Genomic DNA, 17,991 nt, shown 5'->3' on the forward strand with positions numbered 1-17,991 from the left:
TGCTGGGAAAATATACTCCTTACATTGATCGGGACAAAACACTAAGACTTTTAAGATCCAGATTTCTGATGCTCTTTGAGGAGGACATGAGTGAAGTTTTAAGCTCAAAGCTCACTATTACAATATTTTTTCCAGCAGGCCATTCGACATATTATGGCCCAGTAAGCTGTTTGCAGTGGGGGGCAATACTAGAATATCTCTTTAGAGGAGTTCATACAGGGCAGCAGCTCAGTTGGTAAAGTGCTTGTTGTGCAAGCATGAGCTGAATTCTGTCCCCAGAACTAAAAGCCTCACATGGCGGCATGAAGTCATGATCCCAGGGTTGTAGAAGTGGAGACAAGCTGATGCCTGTGTCTCCCAGTCTAGCCAGCCTGGCTGAATGGGCAGTTTCAGGTCAGGGAGGCTCAGAGAGGTTGGATGACTCCAGAAGGGTAACATCCAAGGTTGAGCTCTGGTCTGGATACACACACACACACACACACACACACACACACACACACACACGCACACACGCACACACACACACACATGCACACACATACACATGGTGAGTGGGGATAGAATAGATAGGAATGCACTGATAGAGACAGAGAGACAGAGAGACAGACAGAGATTAAAAAAGGTAAAGAAGACACATAAAGGCCAGTGGAACTGAAAAAAAAGTATGGTAGTGAAACAGGGTCTTTTACAATTATTATTTCTATTGTTTAAACTAGGCAAAGCATGCTCAGAGATATAATTGGGCCACTGTGGTGGTTTGAGTAGGTATGGTCCCCATGGACTCATGTGTTTGAATGCTTGGCCTATAGGGAGTGTCACTATTAGGACGTGTGACCTTGTTGTAGTAGGAATGAACTTGTTGGAGGAAATGTGTCACTTTGGCAGTGGGTTTTGAAGTCTCATATGCTCAAGCTATGTCCAGTGTGGGACCCAGTTCACTTCTGTTGCCAGTGGATCAAGATGTGGAACTCTCAGCTCCTTCTCCAGCACCATGTTTGCCTGTATACCACCATGTCCCACCATGATGATAATGGACTAATCTCTGAAGTGGAAGCCACTTCCAATTAAATGTTTTCCTTTATAAGAGTTGCCTTCATCATGGTGTCTCTTCACAGCAATAGAAACCCTAACTAAGACAGACATATTGCTTTTTATTGAAAGTATGTAGATTAAAGCAAGTTTTAGGAGAAAGGGTAGTTGGGGGGCCTGGGATGGCTCAAAATGAAGGTGCTTGCTTCAAAGGTGCTGACAGTTCAAGTTTGATCCCCATAACCTACAAATATCAAAGGAGAGAAATGACCCTGAAAGCTGTTCTCTGACTTCCAATGTATGCCATAGCATCTACCTACACAGACACACATGCAGAAAATAATAAATAAGCAAGAAAACATAGATGATAGGAAATCCATATTTATAGGACTTTAAAGTGTCATTTTAGTCAATAAACAAGAATTGAGAGAGGGGCTGAGGAGATGGCTCAGTGGGTAAAGGAGGCTTGCTGCTGAGCCTGATTATGTGAGTTCAATTCCCGGGACTCACATGATGGAAGAGGTTGTCTCTTGGTCTCCAAATCCACACAAACGTATAAAAATAATAAAAGCTCATTCTCATAAAAAATGAAGTCAAAGAGAATGAATAACATTATATATATAATTTTTTTTCTTTTGAGGCAGGACATCACCATGTATCTTTGGCTGATTTGGTGCTCATTATGTATACCAGGCTGGCTTGAACTCAGAGATCCACTGGCTTTGACCTCCAGAGTGCTGGGATTAAAGGTATGCACCACCACGGCTAGCAACATTTAATGTGTTCTTAGTGAAAACATATGTGTACTGTTTTTATAATATGTGTTGAATCACACAGAATTTACTGAGTGTGTGTTATCAGCCAAGTGCTTCGGTGGGGCTTTGGGATTTGTCTTTATGAAATCTCACATCCTTTTTGGGATGCTTCTGATTTCTTAGTTCTGCAGTGGACCTGCAGCACCAAAGAGGGATCTAAAGATTCAATATCTCAAAGCCCACAACACCAAAAAATGTTGTGTTTTCTGAGGATTTGTTGTTGCCTTTTGAATGGGAGTCAGACATTTTTGAATTGGAATCTATCACTCGTAAACACTATAGCATAGGATAAATCAACCTTCCTTTGCCTCAGCAATCTTACACAACCAGCTTATTTAATAAATTGTATAATAAATCTTATATATAAAACACAAATATCTGATATTCTATGTTTGCTTTGGTGTGAGTTCTGAGCAAGAGACATGAGACCTGAATGTCATCATTGGAGAATGGTTTTACTGAAACAATATTGGGAACAAGACAGAGTTGGAGGGAGCCCTACAGAATTAAGCTTGGTTTCGGGAGATGGTTCATTTTCTAAATGCTAGCTGAGCAAGTCTGAGGATATGAGTTCAACCCTCCAGAACCAAGGTACAGAAAGGTGTGGTGTGGACTCTAAGCCCAGTACAGAGTGCAATTTGTAGTCACTTTTGAAATCAATACAGTGGTTTCTCAGAAAATTGGAAATCAATCTACCTCAAGACCCAGCTATACCAATCCTGGACATATGCCCAAGGGATACTCCATCATACCTCAAGGACACTTGCTCATCTATGTTAATGGCAGCTTTATTTATAACAGTCAGAAACTGGAGACAACATAGATATCCCTGAACATAAGAACAGATAAAGAAATTGTGGCACATTTATACAATGGAGTATTATTAAGCTGTTAAAAACAATGACATCTTGAAATTTGCAGGCAAATGGATGAAACTAGAAAAAGTCATCCTGAGTGAGGTAACCCAGACTCAGAAATACAAACCTGATATGTACTCACTAATAAGTGGATATTAGCTGTAAAGTAAAGCATACCCATTCTATAATCCACAGACCCAGAGAAGATAACTAACAAGGAGGGCTCAAGTGGGCAGGGGGAAATCTTCTGGGAGGGGACATAGAATAGACATTATGGGTGGAATTGGGGGTGAGGGTATAAGAACAGGAAATATCAAGTGGAGGATGGATTTAGGTAGAGAGTCCTCAGAGAGACAACTGGAATTTAGGGGCATCTCAGGACAAACTAGAAACCTAGTGCAATGGAAATTTCCAAGAATCTGTGAAGGTGACTGCTGTGGGATGATCTGTATGTCCTGTGGGAGCCCCTCTTGGGTTCTTTGTGGCATTACCCAGCAGGTCCGTATAGAGGATGATTAGGACCATGGGCCTGAGTGCAGGTGTTTGAGATGGTCTGCACTTGGCTGTGCTTGGGGATGGTCTGTATGTCAAGTTGTTCTGATTGATCAATAAATAAAACCTGATCGGCTGTGGCTAGGCAGGAAGGATAGGCGGGAATAACAGAGAGGAGAAATAAAAGGACAGAAAGGCAGAAGGACTGGCTGCAGCCGCCGCCATGACCAGAGACACTGCAGCTGCCGCCATGACCAGCAGCATGTGAAGATGCCTGTATGCCACCAGCCACGTGGCAAGGTATAGATTTATGGAAATGGATTAATTTAAGCTATAAGCACAGTTAGCAAGAAGCCTGTCACGGCCATACAGTTTGTAAGCTATATAAGTCTCTGTGTTTACTTGATTGGGTCTGAGCGGCTGTGGGACTGGCGGGTGACAAAGATTTGTCCTGACTGTGGGCAAGGCAGGAAAACTCAAGCTACAGGTGACCCTATGAGTAGGGCATACAGGCCATCTCCTGTAACCAGGCATGACTTCCAGTGGAGGGCTGGGACACCAAACCAGGCACATAACCTTCAACCTACAATTTGTCCTGCCTACAAGATGTGCTGGGATATAGGTGGTGCAGAAACTGTGGGAGTGGCCAAGCAGTAACTGGTCCAGCTTGAGACCCATGCCACAAGAGAGAGCCCACCCCTGACCTTGCCTGCAGGGACCCAGAGGCTGGATTACCCAGAGACCTAGGATAGAACCAAACATGATTGGCAAAATAATTAATGAAATGGTTCCTAATGATATTCTGCTCTACTCATAGATTGATGTCTAATCCAATTGCCATTAGAGAGGCTTCATCCAGGAACTGATGTAAACAGATGCAGAGACCCACCCCCAAACATTATGCAGACTTATCCTTCAGAAGAGGGTCAGGAAGGAATGTAGGAGCCAGTGGGGTCAAGGACACCACAAGAGAACCAACTAACCTGGCCTCATAGGGGTTCATAGAGATTGTACTGTCCGATCCGACCCTCTATATATAATTTGCTGCCTGGTTTTCTTGTGAGACTCATCAAAGTGGAAGCTGGAGTTGTCTCAGAACTCTTTTTTTATCTTTTGGGACCCTTTACCTTATATTTGGTGCCTTGGCCAGCCTTCATCTTGATATGCCATGTTTGGTTGAAATCCATGGGAGGCTTATGCTCCTCTGAATAGAAATAGAGGAGGAATGGATTGGGAAGGGCAGAGGGGACTGGGAAGGGAGAATGGGAGGAGAGGAAGAAGGAGAAGCAGGGATCAGGTTGTTAAAAAAACTACAAAAGCAAAGTAAAATCATAAAACACACACTCACACACAGACACAGACACAGACACACAGACACACACACACATAGACACACAGACACACACACACATACACACACACAAACACACACGCACACACTCCAAATGCCATAAAAACTTAAACCTAGAAACCCTAATATACAAGCAAAAGACCAGCATGACAAAAATGCACAGAGCAATATGAGACAAATTCTTCAACTATACCATTGAGTTTACTTCCTGTTGGTCATTTACTGCTGGTTGGAAGCATTGTTTATTTACCCAGGGAGACTTCATGAGAGATCAATAAGTTTTCCTTTGGGAGAAGGTGTCAATTGCAGATTGCTTCTTGGTTAGGGGTGAGAACTCATGTCCACTTCCCCTCTTAGGTCTGGGACCCATCTGGCTCCAACCTGCCCAGTCCCTGAACATGATGCCCCAGGCTCCGTGAGTTCATATGTCCATCAGTCCTGTTGTGTCTGGAAGACACTGTTTCTTGGTATTACCCATCAGCCTTGGCTCTTACTCCTTTTCTACCTCCTCTTCCACATAGCTCCCTGAGCCCTGAGGGGAGGGGTTTTAGAAGACATCTCATTAATGACTGAACATTATGAAGTCTCCCACTCTCTGCACATTATCGTGGATCTCTGTATTAATTCACATCTAGTGCAGGAGGAAGCCTCTCTGATGATGGCCAAGCTAGGCACTGATGCATGGGTACAGCAGAATGTCATTAGGAATCATATTACTGCTGTGTTCCTTTAGAAGAACAAAGTCTGTGTTTTGTTCCTTGGCCTGTGGCCTATCTAATCTCAGGTTTTGGCCATCCAAGCATGTCAGGTGTGGGCTACATCTTGTGGAGTGTTAAATCGATGGAGCTAGAAAAAAATCATCCTGGGTAGAGTAACCCATATACAAATAGACAAATAAGAGATTTTAAAGAGAAGACCTATGGGGACACAAAGAGGAGACAGCTATCTGTAAACTAGGGAGAGGACTGTCCTGTCTCCACCTCTCATCTGCCTATCGAATGCTGGGATTACAGAGGCATTGTATTAGGTGTGACTTGTGCATGGTTTCTGGGGTGCAAACTCAGGTCTCCATTCTGGAGCCGCAGGCACATTAATCGATGACCCTTCTTTCCAGCTCCACAGCAATAATCTGGTGTCCCTGTCCCTGGTGTTTTCTTCAACACAGTAGCTAGAATGATTCTTTCCAAACACAGATCTCTTCTTACAGACTTGGCTGAGAATACTTAGAAAATAATCAGAACCAGGAAAACCTTTATATAAAACTAACTACAGTTCTGTGTCATCTCCTGCTTTCTTATAATGTCGCCATTTTATCACCTTGCTATTGTTTTTGAGGCTGGGTCTTATTCAGATCACGCTGACCTCACACCTGCTATATCAGTTGAAGATGACCTTGAATTTGTGATCCTCCTGTTTCCACTTGGGATTACAGACATGTAACACAACACTTGGTTTATGTAATGCTCAGGGCTCCATGTATTCTAGGCAAGCATTGTATCAACTAAATTACAGTACCTATGTAAAAAGTTGAGCATGGTCATGAACACCTATAACTCCAATCCTAGGTAGGGGATGGGGAGAGAGAATGATCCCTGAGGCTTCCTGGCAAAGTGACTGATTCTCTAGAGTCTTTCAATACAGAAGACTGTGCTCTTCTTGCCTCTCAGCATTCTAGGGACACCCTCCTTCTCAGATGTTGGCTTAGACTCTATCAAAGGGTAGGACAGAGAGAGGCAAGAGAGATGTGTGTTCTACAATAAGAAACCATGACTGTAGCAATGGTTCATCATGGTTAATTCATCCCTAGTGAGACTATTCCTGCATTCTTCTCAGGGCCAACTCTTCACAGATACTTTATTCCCCTGGCCCCACAAACTCCAAGTAAATAAAGTCTTGGCAGAGCACCTAATAGCTGGTGTCTGGGGTAGGCGTTCCCAGGAGAGGACCAGAACACACTCTTTGTGGGAAAGTCCCTAAGCTGCCAATTTAGTTGTTGTCATCTTGGCTCAGCTGGCATCATAGGTCCCATGTGCTTGGAGAGGTTTCATTTCTCATAGATGGTGCTCCTCTTTCCTCACGTCTGGCTCACACCAGGCCAAGTCCATTCTGGTGTTTTTAGTGACATTTGTAGAGTCAGAAAGGGCCTTCCTGACTAGATCTGCTAATTTCAATTTTAATAACAGAAGCAGAGTGTATGTATAAAGAGAGCTTTAGGAATCCAAATGGCAGGCAAACCCAAATTCTAATTTTTCTTGGCTTCGGGAATGTGATGATCAAAACTGTATCACGTCCCTGGAAATCCCTGTTGCCCAATGTCTGGGGCTGAGATAGAAAGGACTACAGGAGAGATTTAGAGTCAGAGAGAACACTTGGCATGTGATGTCCAACTAGCATGGGTGGCAGAAGCCCTGTTTGTTGCTCAATCTGTCCTGCCCATAGGCTGATAAGGACACAGGTCTGAGCAAGATTGTGGTGCTGTTTACTGGAAGATTTCAGACTGAGGACACAGTCTGTGAGGGTTCTGTTGCTCCTGTGCTGCTGCTATTAGGGTAAATAATGCAACTCCACTAGTGTGTGAAGATGTCTGGGCTTAGAGAAAGGATTGTGATGTGCACCAAAGGGAGGGCTTGTTTGGCAGAATAGTAGCCATTGTGTGAGTGTGTCAGGGTGGACTGTCCTGCCTGCTCCACTGCACACATATGCTTGTTCTGACCCCAGGTCTTTGCTAAGGAAATGCCAGGTATGATAATGCTGGATTTGCAGTATCCTGGAAACTTTTATTAGTAAATTGTCCAACATCAGCTATTCTTTAAGTCAGAAAGTATCTTTGAGGCAGCACAGGAGGACAGTTTCCATAGAAGGCAGGGAAAAAGGTCTTTGAAGAGCCATCAGAAGAATGGGGGAAATGCCAGGAAATGCCTAGAGGAAGCAAGGAACCAGATACTGAGAAGTGCTTTTGATATAAGTGTCCACTGACTATTGGCTGGATACAGATGAGGTAAGAGATTGAGAAGTACATAGTTAAGTATGTATGTGTATACGTCTCTCAACTACTGAAGTAATTAGAGGTAGCAGAGGAGAAATTCATTTGTGTCTCTAAAATTATTTCATTATTTATTTATTTTTTAATTAATTAATTACTTAATTTGTGTGTCCATGACCTTCAATGGTATGTGTATGGAGGTCAGAGGACAACTGTAGATTCAGTTTTCTTCTTTTATCATTTGGACTCTATGGGTTGAACTTAGGTTGTGAAGCTTGGAGGAAGGTTCCTTCATCCAGGAACCATCTTACTGGACTAAAGGTTCATATGTTAATCCTCCTAGGATAAGACTGAAATAGCCATGCCTTGGTCAACATATAGCTTAAAGAATATGAGTTCATTGTTTTTTTTTTTTTTTTTTTTTTTTTTTTTTTTTTTTCTAAGGTGAGACATTGAGTTGCCTTGGTCAACATATAGCTTAAAGAATATGAGTCTTCATTGATTCAATTATTCTTTGAAGAATGCATTTAGTTCTGAGTTCTTTGCTTGAGAACATAAACAACCTGGAAAATATGACGACCTTGGTGGGTCTTTAGTGAGTGTTGTGTGAGATTTTCTCCAGGGACACATGGCAACACAGCATCTATTCATCCCAGAATCCATGAGAGACCAGAGTAACGACTACAGCAAAGTTTAATTTGGTGAACCAAGGAGTTTATTGGAGAAAGAGGGAATGTCTACTTGCAGGAGCAGGGAGAACTCAAAAGTAGCTGCATCGCAGAAAAGCTCATCCTAACACTCATGATGATTCATGAGAGCGACGGAGCCCTGGAGCTCTGTGCATGATCTGCAGCTAGCCTCATTGGTAGGAGATTCTCTTCTCTCTTTTTTTATTTAAGAAATTTTTTTCACTCATTTTCTGTATCAACCACAGATCCCCTACTCATCCTCCTGCTCTGACCCAGCACCCCCCTCCTATCCCATCCTACAAAAAGGTAAGGCCTCCATGGGGAGTCAGCAAAGCCTGGTACATTCAGTTGAGGCAGAACCAAGCACCTCCCACTGCATCAAGCGTGAGCAAGGCATCCTACCACAGGTAATGGTCTCCAAAAAGCCAGTTCATTCACCATGGATAGATCCTGATACCACTGCCAGGGACCCCTCAAACAGACCAAGACTACACATTTGTCTCTTGTATGCAGAGGACCCAGTCTGGTCCTATGCAGGTTCCACAGCTGTCACTCTTAAATTCATGAGTTCCTACTAGCTTGGTTCAGTTGTCTCTGTAGATTTCCCCATCATGATCTTGATGCCCCTTGCTCATATAATCCCTCTTCCCTCTCTTCAACTGGACTCCTGGAGCTTGGCCTGGGGCTTGGCTGTAGATCCCTCATCTGCTTTCATCAATTACTGGATAAAGGCTCTGTGATGACAGTTAGGGTATTCACCAATCTGATTACCGGGGTAGTTCAGGCACCATCTCCACTGTGACTAGTGGTATAATCTGAGGTTGTCCTTGTGAATTCCTGGGAATTTCCCTATCAAGGGGATGGGGGATGAGAAAATAAAGAAATGGCATGGTCAAGCTGGGGGAGGGACAGAGTGGGAGAGTAATAGAAGAGAGTCTCTTCTTAGCAGCATGGCTGCTTAGATTCTCCTTTCTAGACACTGTTTACTGTTTCCACCTCTTTGGAAAGGGACCTTAAGACTCTTGCCAGTTTCAGCTTTCCTAGATGTGTGAAGTTTGTTTGCTTCCTGAGTCTCAGGAACTTCTTCCCTCCTTCATGTTTTAGGGAGTGTTTCAATCAGGTGGACATTTCTATAAAACAATAGAGAGGAAAAAAAAAAGAAAACCAAAGAAAAATAGAGTAATACCTGAAAGATTAATTTGATTTTTTTTGTTATGCTTCACCATGGAGATTAAGTGGCCAATCTTAGTGCTTGAAGCTTGGCTGATGAAATGCTACAATCCTAGTTTATCCTGTTCATGATTCACAATTTGATGAGCACAAATATATGCAGGAGATATCCGAGGCACTTTTTCTATGGGTTTTGTGTTTTTTTTTTTTTTTTTTTTTTTTTTTTTTTTGTGGTAGAGCGGCTTCGTTATGTTTTATCTCACTATTCATTGGTGTTTCTTTAAACCAGTGGTTATCAATCTGTGAGTCACCATGGAAAATCTTTACATGACAATTCATAATGGTAACAAAATTACCATGATTGAAAATAATTTTATGGTTGTGGGGTCACCATGACACGAGGAACTGTATTAAAGGCTTGCACCATTAGAAAAGTTGAGAACCACTACTTTAAACTGTTCTTGACTCTGCAGAAGAACAATATGAAATACAGTGACTCACATATGACTGTCCCTTATAAAACCAAAACCCGCTAATATTATAAGAAAAGAAGGATGCAGAAGCAGCAACCCTCAGAGGATTCCATATATATCTGATCATACCCACCCTGACTCATTCCTCCACCTCCTTCATCATCCCCCCCCAACCTTCATGAGCTCTTCCCCCCTTTTATTTGTAGCTTACTCAGTCTGGTTTACACTCCTTGGTGGGATGGATGTTGGTTGATTTTGTTGACTTGACCTTGTGCAGGTGGTCCTAACTGCGGTGTGAGTTCATGAGTGAAGTGGGCATACTATGTCTGGAAGGCAGCATTTGATAGCTTTCTCTCCATCCACATTGGATAATTTTCAGGTAAGTCTCAGGGATCAACCTTGGGTCCTCAGGCTTGCAGGGTACCTTATGTTTTTCTGGTGAGATATCATCCTCAGTCCCAAATTGGGCTTTCAATAGAATGCAGATATGCTGGAACTTTACAGTGATGATGATTTTTAAGAAAGAGTTTTAGGTTTCTCTTTTTAAAAGCATCATTCGGATAATTAGAATTTTTGCACAATTAGAAATAGATATACACTTGTACAAGATGTCCACATGTGACCTAGTATCATGTCCAATGAATATATACAAAGACATTTGAAATATGTAAATTAAATTGAAAAAAATTCTTCACATTTTCTTGCGAAATGAAGTGCTCATTGTGAAGTTGCCTTTCTTGCATGACACTCCCGTCTTCTCCCTGTTCCCTCAGGGGCTGAGGAAGGGAGCATGTGGAGGTGGAACCAGACCTCTCTGGAAGACTTCATCCTCCAAGGGCTCTTTGATGACTCCTTCAACCACTTTTGTCTTTTCCTCCTGATCATGCTGGTCTTCCTTACCGCAGTGAGTGGCAACAGCCTCACCATCCTCCTCATCTGCGCCGATCCCCGTCTTCACACACCGATGTACTTCCTGCTCAGCCAGCTGTCCCTCATGGATCTGATGCACGTCTCTACAACCATTCCCAAGATGGCTAGCAACTACCTGTCTGGCAAGAAGTCCATCTCGTTTGTGGGCTGTGCCACCCAGCACTTCCTGTACCTGTCTCTGGGTGGTGCAGAGTGTCTCCTCCTGGCCCTCATGTCTTATGACCGCTATGTTGCCATCTGCCACCCCTTGAGGTACACTGTGCTCATGAGCAGAAGAGTGGGAGTGATGATGGCTGTCATGTCATGGTTGAGTGCATCTGTGAACTCCCTAATCCACACATCCATCTTGATGAGCTTCCCTTTTTGTGGTTCGAGAATCATCCACCACTTCTACTGTGAGTATCCTGCTGTTTTGAAGTTGGTATGTGGGGACATCACCGTGTATGAGAACACAGCCTACATCAGCACCATTACCCTTCTCCTCCTCCCCATCATTCTTGTCTCTACATCCTATGGATTCATTCTCCACAGTGTCATTCAGATGCGTTCAGCTGGGAGTAAGAGAAATGCTTTTGCTACATGTAGCTCTCATCTCCTTGTGGTTTCCCTTTTGTTTGGTGCCTGTATATTCTCCTATATGAGGCCCAGGTCCCAGCGCACTCCATTGCAAGACAAAGTTGGTTCTGTTTTCTATAGCATCATTACTCCCACCCTGAATCCTCTTATTTATACTCTCAGGAATAAGGATGTTGCTAAGGCTCTGAAGAGAGTGTTGAGGAGGGATATTGTTGTCTAGGGACTGCAATTATAGTTGCCCTGGATACAGTGCTGGGAAAATATACTCCTTACATTGATCGGGGCAAATCACTAAGACTTTTAGGATCCAGATTTCTGATGCTCTTTGAGGAGGACATGAGTGAAGTTTTAAGCTCGAAGCTCACTATTACAATATTTTTTCCAGCAGGCCATTCGACATATTATGGCCCAGTAAGCTGTTTGCAGTGGGGGGCAATACTAGAATATCTCTTTAGAGGAGTTCATACAGGGCAGCAGCTCAGTTGGTAAAGTGCTTGTTGTGCAAGCATGAGCTGAATTCTGTCCCCAGAACTAAAAGCCTCACATGGCGGCATGAACTCATAATCCCAGGGTTGTAGAAGTGGAGACAAGCTGATGCCTGTGTCTCCAGTCTAGCCAATCTGGCTGAATGGGCAGTTTCAGGTCAGGGAGGCTCAGAGAGGTTGGATGACTCCAGAAGTGTAACATCCAAGGTTGAGCTCTGCTCTACATGCGCACACACACACACACACACACACACATGATGAGGGGCAATAAGAATAGATAGGAATCCACTGATAGAGACAGACAGACAAACAGACAGACAGACAGATTATAAAAAGGGTAAAGAAGACACATAAAGGCCAGTAGAAAATAGTTATGGTAGTGAAACAATGGTATTTACAATTATTGTTTTTATTAATTTAAAATAGGCAAAGCATGAAGAGAGAGAGAGAGAGAGAGAGAGAGAGAGAGAGAGAGAGAGAGAGAGAGAGAGAGAGAGAGAGATAATTGGGCCACTGTGGTAGTTTGAATAAGTATGGCCAACATGGACTCACATGTTTGAATGCTTGGCCTGTAGGGAGTGTCACTATTAGGGGGTGTGACTTTGTTGCAGTAGGTATGGCCTTGTTGGAGAAATGTGTCACATTGGGGGCGGGTTTTGAAGTCTCATATGCTCAAGCTACACCTACTGTGGGACCCAGTAAATTTTCTGTTTCAGTGGATCAATATGTAGAACTCTCCGCTCCTCCAGCACCATGTCTGCCTACATGCCATCATGTCCCACCATGATGATAATGGACTAACCTCTGAGCTGTAAGCATCTCCCAATAAAATGATTTCCTTTGTAATAGTTGCCTTCATCATGGTGTCTCTGAGCTGCAATAGAAACCCTAATTAATACAGACACATACATTGCTTTTAATTGAAAGTGTGTAGATTAAAGCAAGTTTTAGAAGAAAGAGTGGATGTGGGGCCCAGGCTGGCTGGGTTTGAATTGGAATCTGTCACTTGTAAGCACCCAAAATGAAAAGGTGCTTGCTTCAAAGGTGGTGACAGTTCAAGTTTGATCCCCATAACCCACCTGGTCAAAGGGAGAAAATTGAACCTTGAAAGCTGTTCTCTGACTTCCACATATATGCTGTAGCATTTACCTACACATGCACAAAATGATAAATAAACAAGAAAGCATAGATGATAGGAAATCCATATTTATAGGACTTTAAAGTATCATTTTAGTCAATAAACAAGAATTGAGAGAGGGGCTGAGGAGATGGCTCAGTGGGTAAAGGAGGCTTGCTGCCTAGCCTGATTATGTGAGTTCAATTCCCGGGACTCACATGATGGAAGAGGTTGTACTTTGGTCTCCAAATCCACACAAACGTATAAAAATAATAAAAGCTCATTCTCATAAAAAATGAAGTCAAAGAGAATGAATAACATTATATATATAATTTTTTTTTCTTTTGAGGCAGGACATCACCATGTATCTTTGGCTGATTTGGTGCTCATTATGTATAACAGGCTGGCTTGAACTCAGAGATCCACTGGCTTTGACCTCCAGAGTGCTGGGATTAAAGGTATGCGCCACCACGGCTAGCAACATTTAATGTGTTCTTAGTGAAAACATATGTGTACAGTTTTTATAATGCATGTTGAATCACACAGAATTTACTGAGTGTGTGTTATCAGCCAAGTGCTTCGGTGGGCTTTGGGATTTGTCTTTATGAAATCTCACATCCTTTTTGGGATGCTTCTGATTTCTTTGTTCTGCAGTGGACCTGCAGCACCAAAGAGGGATCTAAAGATTCAATATCTCAAAGCCCACAACACCAAAAAATGTTGTGTTTTCTGAGGATTTGTTGTTGCCTTTTGAATGGGAGTCAGACATTTTTGAATTGGAATCTATCACTCGTAAACACTATAGCATAGGATAAATTAAGCTTCCTTTGCCTCAGCAATCTTACACAACCAGCTTATTTAATAAATTGTATAATAAATCTTATATATAAAACACAAGTATCTGCTATTCTATGTTTGCTTTGGTGTGAGTTCTGAGCAAGAGACATGAGACCTGAATGTCATCGTTGGAGAATGGTTTTACTGAAACAATATTGGGAACAAGACAGAGTTGGAGGGAGCCCTACAGAATTAAGCTTGGTTTTAGGAGATGGTTCATTTTCTAAATGCTAGCTGAGCAAGTCTGAGGATATGAGTTCAACCCTCCAGAACCAAGGTACAGAAAGGTGTGGTGTGGACTCTAAGCCCAGTACAGAGTGCAAATTTGTACAGTCACTTTGGAAATCAATACAGTGGTTTCTCAGAAAACTGGAAATCAATCTACCTCAAGACCCAGCTATACCACTCCTGGGCTTACGCCCAAGGGATACTCCATCATGCCTCAAGGACACTTGCTCATCTATGTTAATGGCAGCTTTATTTATAACAGTCAGAAACTGGAGACAACATAGATATCCCTGAACATAAGAACAGATAAAGAAATTGTGGCACATTTATACAATGGAGTATTATTAAGCTGTTAAAAACAATGACATCTTGAAATTTGCAAGCAAATGGATGAAACTAGAAAAAGTCATCCTGAGTGAGGTAACCCAGACTCAGAAATACAAACCTGATATGTACTCACTAATAAGTGGATATTAGCTGTAAAGTAAAGCATACCCATTCTATAATCCACAGACCCAGAGAAAATAACTAACAAGGAGGGCTCAAGTGGGCAGGGGGAAATCTTCTGGGAGGGGACATAGAATAGATATTATGAGTGGAATTGGGGGTGGGGATATGAGAACAGGAAAGATCAAGTGGAGGAAGGATGGAGGTAGAGCGTCCTCAGAGAGACAACTGGAATTTGGGGGCATCTCAGGACAAACTAGAAACCTAGTGCAATGGAAATTTCCAAGAATCTGTGAAGGTGACCCTATGAGTAAGGCATACAGACCATCTCCTGTAACCAGGCATGACTTCCAGTGGAGGGCTGGGACACCAAACCAGCCACATAACCTTCAACCTACAATTTGTCCTGCCTACAAGATGTGCTGGGATATAGGTGGTGCAGAAACTGTGGGAGTGGCCAAGCAGTAACTGGTCCAGCTTGAGACCCATGCCACAAGAGAGAGCCCACCCCTGACCTTGCCTGCAGGGACCCAGAGGCTGGATTACCCAGAGACCTAGGATAGAACCAAACATGACTGGCAAAAAAATTAATGAAATTGTTCCTAATGATATTCTGCTCTACTCATAGATTGATGTCTAATCCAATTGTCATTAGAGAGGCTTCATCCAGGAACTGATGTAAACAGATGCAGAGACCCACCCCCAAACATTATGCAGACTTATCCTTCAGAAGAGGGTCAGGAAGGATTGTAGGAGCCAGTGGGGTCAAGGACACCACAAGAGAACCAACTAACCTGGCCTCATAGGGGTTCATAGAGATTGAACTGTCCGATCCGTACCTCTATATATAATTTGCTGCCTGGTTTTCTTGTGAGACTCATCAAAGTGGAAGCTGGAGTTGTCTCAGAACTCTTTTTTATATTTTGGGACCCTTTACCTTATATTTGGTGCCTTGGCCAGCCTTTATCTTGATATGCCATGCTTGGTTGAAATCCATGGGAGGCTTACGCTCCTCTGAATAGAAGTAGAGGAGGAATGGATTGGGAAGGGCAGAGGGGACTGGGGAAGGGAGAATGGGAGGAGAGGAAGAAGGAGAAGCAGGGATCAGGTTGTTAAAAAAACTAAAAAAGCAAAGTAAAATCATAAAACACATACTCACACACAGACACAGACACAGACACACAGACACACACACACATAGACACACACACACACATACACACACACACAAACACACATGCACACACTCCAAATGCCATAAAAACTTAAACCTAGAAACCCTAATATACAAGCAAAAGACCAGCATGACAAAAATGCACAGAGCAATATGAGACAAATTCTTCAACTATACCATTGAGTTTACTTCCTGTTGGTCATTTACTGCTGGTTGGAAGCATTGTTTATTTACCCAGGGAGACTTCATGAGAGATCAATAAGTTTTCCTTTGGGAGAACGTGTCAATTGCAGATTGCTTCTTGGTTAGGGGTGAGAAGTCATGTCCACTTCCCCTCTTAGGTCTGGCACCCATCTGGCACACACCTGCCCAGTCCCTGAACATGCTGCCCCAGGCTCCGTGAGTTCATATGTCCATCAGTCCTGTTGTGTCTGGAAGACACTGTTTCTTGGTATTACCCATCAGCCTTGGCTCTTACTCCTTTTCTACCTCCTCTTCCACATAGCTCCCTGAGCCCTGAGGCGAGGGGTTTTAGAAGACATCTCATTTATGACTGAACATTATGAAGTCTCCCACTCTCTGCACATTATCCTGGATCTCTGTATTAATTCCCATCTAGTGCAGGAGGACGCCTCTCTGATGATGGCCAAGCTAGGCACTGATGCATGGGTACAGCAGAATGTCATTAGGAATCATATTACTGCTGTGTTCCTTTAGAAGAACAATAGTCTGTGTTTTGTTCTTTGGCCTGTGGCCTATCTAATCTCAGGTTTTGGCCATCCAAGCATGTCAGGTGTGGGCTACATCTTGTGGAGTGTTAAATCGATGGAGCTAGAAAAAAATCATCCTGGGTAGAGTAACCCATATACAAATAGACAAATAAGAGATTTTAAAGAGAAGACCTATGGGGGCACAAAGAGGAGACAGCTATCTGTAAACTAGGGAGAGGACTGTCCTGTCTCCACCTCTCATCTGCCTATCGAATGCTGGGATTACAGAGGCATTGTATTAGGTGTGACTTGTGCATGGTTTCTGGGGTGCAAACTCAGGTCTCCATTCTGGAGCCGCCGGCACATTAATCGATGACCCTTCTTTCCAGCTCCACAGCAATAATCTGGTGTCCCTGTCCCTGGTGTTTTCTTCAACACAGTAGCTAGAATGATTCTTTCCAAACACAGATCTCTTTTTTCTTATACTTCTTACAGACTTGGCTGAGAATACTTAGAAAATAATCAGAACCAGGAAAGCCTTTATATAAAACTAACTACAGTTCTGTGTCATCTCCTGCTTTCTTATAATGTCACCATTGTTTTTGAGGCGGGGTCTTATACAGATCATGCTGACCTCACCTGCTATGTCAGTTGAAGATGATCTTGAATTTGTGATCCTCCTGTTTCCACTTGGGATCACAGACCTGTAACACAACACTTGGTTTATGTAATGCTCAGGGCTCCATGTATTCTAGGCAAGCATTGTATCAACTAAATTACAGTACCTATGTAAAAAGTTGAGCATGGTCATGAACACCTATAACTCCAATCCTAGGTAGGGGATGGGGAGAGAATGGTCCCTGAGGCTTCCTGGCATAGTGACTGATTCTCTCGAGTCTTTCAATACACATGACTGTGCTATTCTTGCCTCTCAGCATTCTAGGGACACCCTCCTTCTCAGATGTTGGCTTAGACTCTATCAAAGGGTAGGACAGAGAGAGGCAAGAGAGATATGTGTTCTACAATAAGAAACCATGACTGTAGCAATGGTTCATCATGGTTAATTCATCCCTAGTGATACTATTCCTGCATTCTTCTCAGGGCCAACTCTTCACAGATACTTTATTCCCCTGACCCCACAAACTCCAAGTAAATCAAGTCTTGGCAGAGCACCTAATAGCTGGTGTCTGGGGTAGGTGTTCCCAGGAGAGGACCAGAACACACTCTTTGTGGGAAAGTCCCTAAGCTGCCAATTTAGTTGTTGTCATCTTGGCTCAGCTGGCATCATAGGTCCCATGTGCTTGGAGAGGTTTCATTTCTCATAGATGGTGCTCCTCTTTCCTCATGTCTGGCTCACACCAGGCCAAGTCCATTCTGGTGTTTTTAGTGACATTTGTAGAGTCAGAAAGGGCCTTCCTGACTAGATCTGCTGATTTCAATCTTAATAACAGAAGCAGAGTGTATCTATAAAGAGAGCTTTAGGAATCCAAATGGCAGGCAAACCCAAATTCTAATTTTTCTTGGCTTTGGGAATGTGATGATCAAAACTGTATCACATCCCTGGAAATCCCTGTTGCCCAGTGTCTGGGGCTGAGATAGAAAGGACTACAGGAGAGATTTAGAGTCAG

At 43.0% G+C, this 17,991-nt stretch overlaps 1 protein-coding gene across 1 annotated transcript; it reads left to right on the forward strand.

Annotated features, from left to right (window-relative positions):
- The first annotated feature begins 10,633 nt into the window (after window positions 1–10,633).
- On the forward strand, window positions 10,634–11,929 carry LOC114685016 (olfactory receptor 2AE1-like). The gene has a single exon (XM_028859607.2). The coding sequence runs from the start codon at window positions 10,650–10,652 to the stop codon at window positions 11,583–11,585; it is 936 nt and encodes a 311-aa protein (XP_028715440.1). The 5' UTR covers window positions 10,634–10,649; the 3' UTR covers window positions 11,586–11,929.
- Window positions 11,930–17,991: the final 6,062 nt, after the last annotated feature.

Source organism: Peromyscus leucopus, chromosome 23 (genome assembly GCF_004664715.2).
Source record: "Peromyscus leucopus breed LL Stock chromosome 23, UCI_PerLeu_2.1, whole genome shotgun sequence".
Classification (NCBI taxonomy): Eukaryota; Metazoa; Chordata; class Mammalia; order Rodentia; family Cricetidae; genus Peromyscus; species Peromyscus leucopus.